The sequence below is a fragment of the Glossina fuscipes genome, unplaced genomic scaffold, assembly GCF_014805625.2.
Source record: "Glossina fuscipes isolate IAEA_lab_2018 unplaced genomic scaffold, Yale_Gfus_2 60590, whole genome shotgun sequence".
Lineage (NCBI taxonomy): Eukaryota > Metazoa > Arthropoda > Insecta > Diptera > Glossinidae > Glossina > Glossina fuscipes.
This window is the reverse complement of record NW_024002942.1, coordinates 1-2,630: the sequence shown is the minus strand read 5'-3', so window position 1 is coordinate 2,630 and position 2,630 is coordinate 1. Positions and strand designations below refer to the sequence as shown.

Here is a 2,630-nt window from a genome sequence, read left to right as displayed (position 1 = left end):
TGAGTCGATAATTAGAAGTCAACCTCCACAGCCATTTGAGTTTAAGGTAGATATCGCAAAATTTAGTTTCTCTATATTTATTTAAAGCAGATAAACGTCTTTTATACTGCTTCATGTTTAAGGATCCTGCTATTATAAGCAACCAAACGTCGCATTGGAGCGGACATCTACAACCTAATAAGTGGTCTGATATTTATATGGCATCTCAACATTATAATAACCACAATTCAGCAGAGATGCGAAATAGCGATTTGGGCACATTTATTGTTAATCGATCTTTAAAGTCATTTGTATATCCTGAAACTGTAATCTTTTCCCATATTTTCCAGTATCAACGAATGGAAATGAGAGCGAAGAAAAATCGTCTTTTAAGGATAGACATGATATTGTCACCAAAAACTATGTGAAACCTGTAATATCCGGATTTTTATTTGTATCTAGCTTGAAAGATCGAGAAGCAGAACAAAGACATGAGCAACAATCTAAGGATCAGGCTGAAGAACCCGAATGGTTCAGTTGTGGCCCAACGTCACGTTTGGATACAATTGAACTGTGCGGTTTCAATGATGACCGACCACGATCGAGAAAGTTTATTGTCGGAAAAGAATAATGATAAACAAGAAGGTTCTGCTGAAGGTGATGATATCAATAACGACGAGTTTAAAGAAAATCGCATTCAAAAAGCTAATTTGGTAAACAATTTCTTATATTTTCCTAAATTGCAAAAAATTATATCCGTATATTCAAATTTTTTAATATTTATTTCAAATTTCGATAGATTGAATCAAAATGGTCATCACACGTTCAAAATAGTACACATTCCAAAAGCCTTAAAAAAAATGAAGTTAACGCAAACGCTCAGGACAAGAATGATAGCGGAAAAAAGGATGCAAGTCCAAAAAAACAAACGCTGCCTTTCACTATGACCAATTCCCAGCAAATAATAAACCATTACGCTCCTTTAATCATATCGGCGGTTTTCAAAACAATGGAGAAAGCGCCGAATCGCGTTATCCATTGTATAACAATAATAGTTCACGATTTTTGCCATTTTTTTGCGACATAAAACGTAATGCCTCTGAATGCGTAGAAAAAGCCAATTCATCAGCCTCGATTAGTGACTTTTTCAAGAATACAATGAAAACACAAAACTAATCTGATCTGCCATTTTTATTCGCCTCTGGCTCAAAATCCAATGTTCAATTATCCCAAATCCCTTCGGTGCAAGAGTTGGAGGCTGAAAACTGTACAACTCATACCAGTCCTAACAAGGGAAACAGTATTAATAACGATGCGAGGGGACAAGATACGGAAAATGTTCGGAAATTTGTTAATCACTAAAGACGACACTCAGGGTATATACAAGCAAACTCCTATTTGCAATGGTGAAAATCTCGCAAATTTGCTGTTTAGACAATCTTATCAACAAAAACCAAGCATTATGCAGTCATCAACGACGATTCATCACACATACAGCAAACACAACTTCTTTTTACAGCACCAGCATCAAGCTGCCCTCTTCGCTACATTGCAACTGAAGGGAATTTTGAGTCGTCCAGAAGCTCAAATGCTGCTGATCGGTTTATCAAAAGGTAAGCTAGGAGTGCAAGGAATGTGTTGATGAATAAGCAAAGAAATGTTTTTAATTTAGGTGAAATTTCTAAACTTGGCTTATTAGTACAACTTGCCAATCCCCGTTTGAGTCAACGCGATCGTGAAGCCATTTATGCAATACTTACGTATACATCTGGTCAACAGCAACAGCAACAAATTCAGCAGACTTCCCAAACCCAAATCGATATGATTTCCAATAATATATTAATAAATCAATTACAAAATGAATTTAATTTTATAAATGGACTTACCTGTATGGACGTTTGTTTTTTAATTGTTTACTTTGGAAATTTAATAATTCGCTTTTCACAATATGTCTATTGATGGATAATTTTTAAATCGTTTACTTTGGAAATTTAATAATTCGCTTTTCACAATATGTCTATTAATGGACAATTTTTAAATTGTTTTCTTTGGAAATTTTATAATTCGCTTTTCACAATATTTCTATTGATGGACAATTTTTAAATAGTTCTTATTGGTTTTTTTTTCTTATCGGTTTTGACATATTCACATAGGAAATGTATTTTTTCATAACCTCAAATGGAGTTTAAATTATCTAAATTTTTGGCACGCACAGAGTCGTATTTAAGGATTTGCATTATCTCTCAAGGTGTTTAAATTGTATAATTTTTATAAGAATAATTTTTCGCATGCATATCGTTATTTTTTAATAAACAAATGATAAAATTTAAAATATAACCGAAATGCATACAAAAAATGAAATAAAGTAATTCATACAATATATTGATAACTTACATTGTTAAAAATTATTTTTTTAATACAAAAGAGTAACGAACCTTTTTTTTACAGTGCTGAAAACAGCGCTAAAATATTATAATAATTTAAGACAGAAGTTAAAATGGCAGGTACGATTTTATTTTTTAATATAATTCTAACAATTTCATTTTATATATATTTTCAGAAGACAAAAAATTATCAAAATGCAAAATAAGTTTCCGGGAAGGTAAAATTTTTAAAATTTTTCTTTAGCTTAGGATGATTAACCTTTTTTT

At 31.9% G+C, this 2,630-nt stretch overlaps 1 protein-coding gene across 1 annotated transcript; it reads left to right on the top strand.

The window, feature by feature from the left end:
- Window positions 1-341: 341 nt before the first annotated feature.
- Window positions 342-1,592, top strand: LOC119643380 (the record flags this gene model as incomplete). Its single annotated transcript, XM_038042730.1, has 3 exons — window positions 342-692; window positions 779-1,019; window positions 1,344-1,592. Coding segments are annotated over exons 1-3 (712 nt in total), but the record flags the coding sequence as incomplete, so codon positions are not given.
- Between the last annotated feature and the right edge of the window lie 1,038 nt (window positions 1,593-2,630).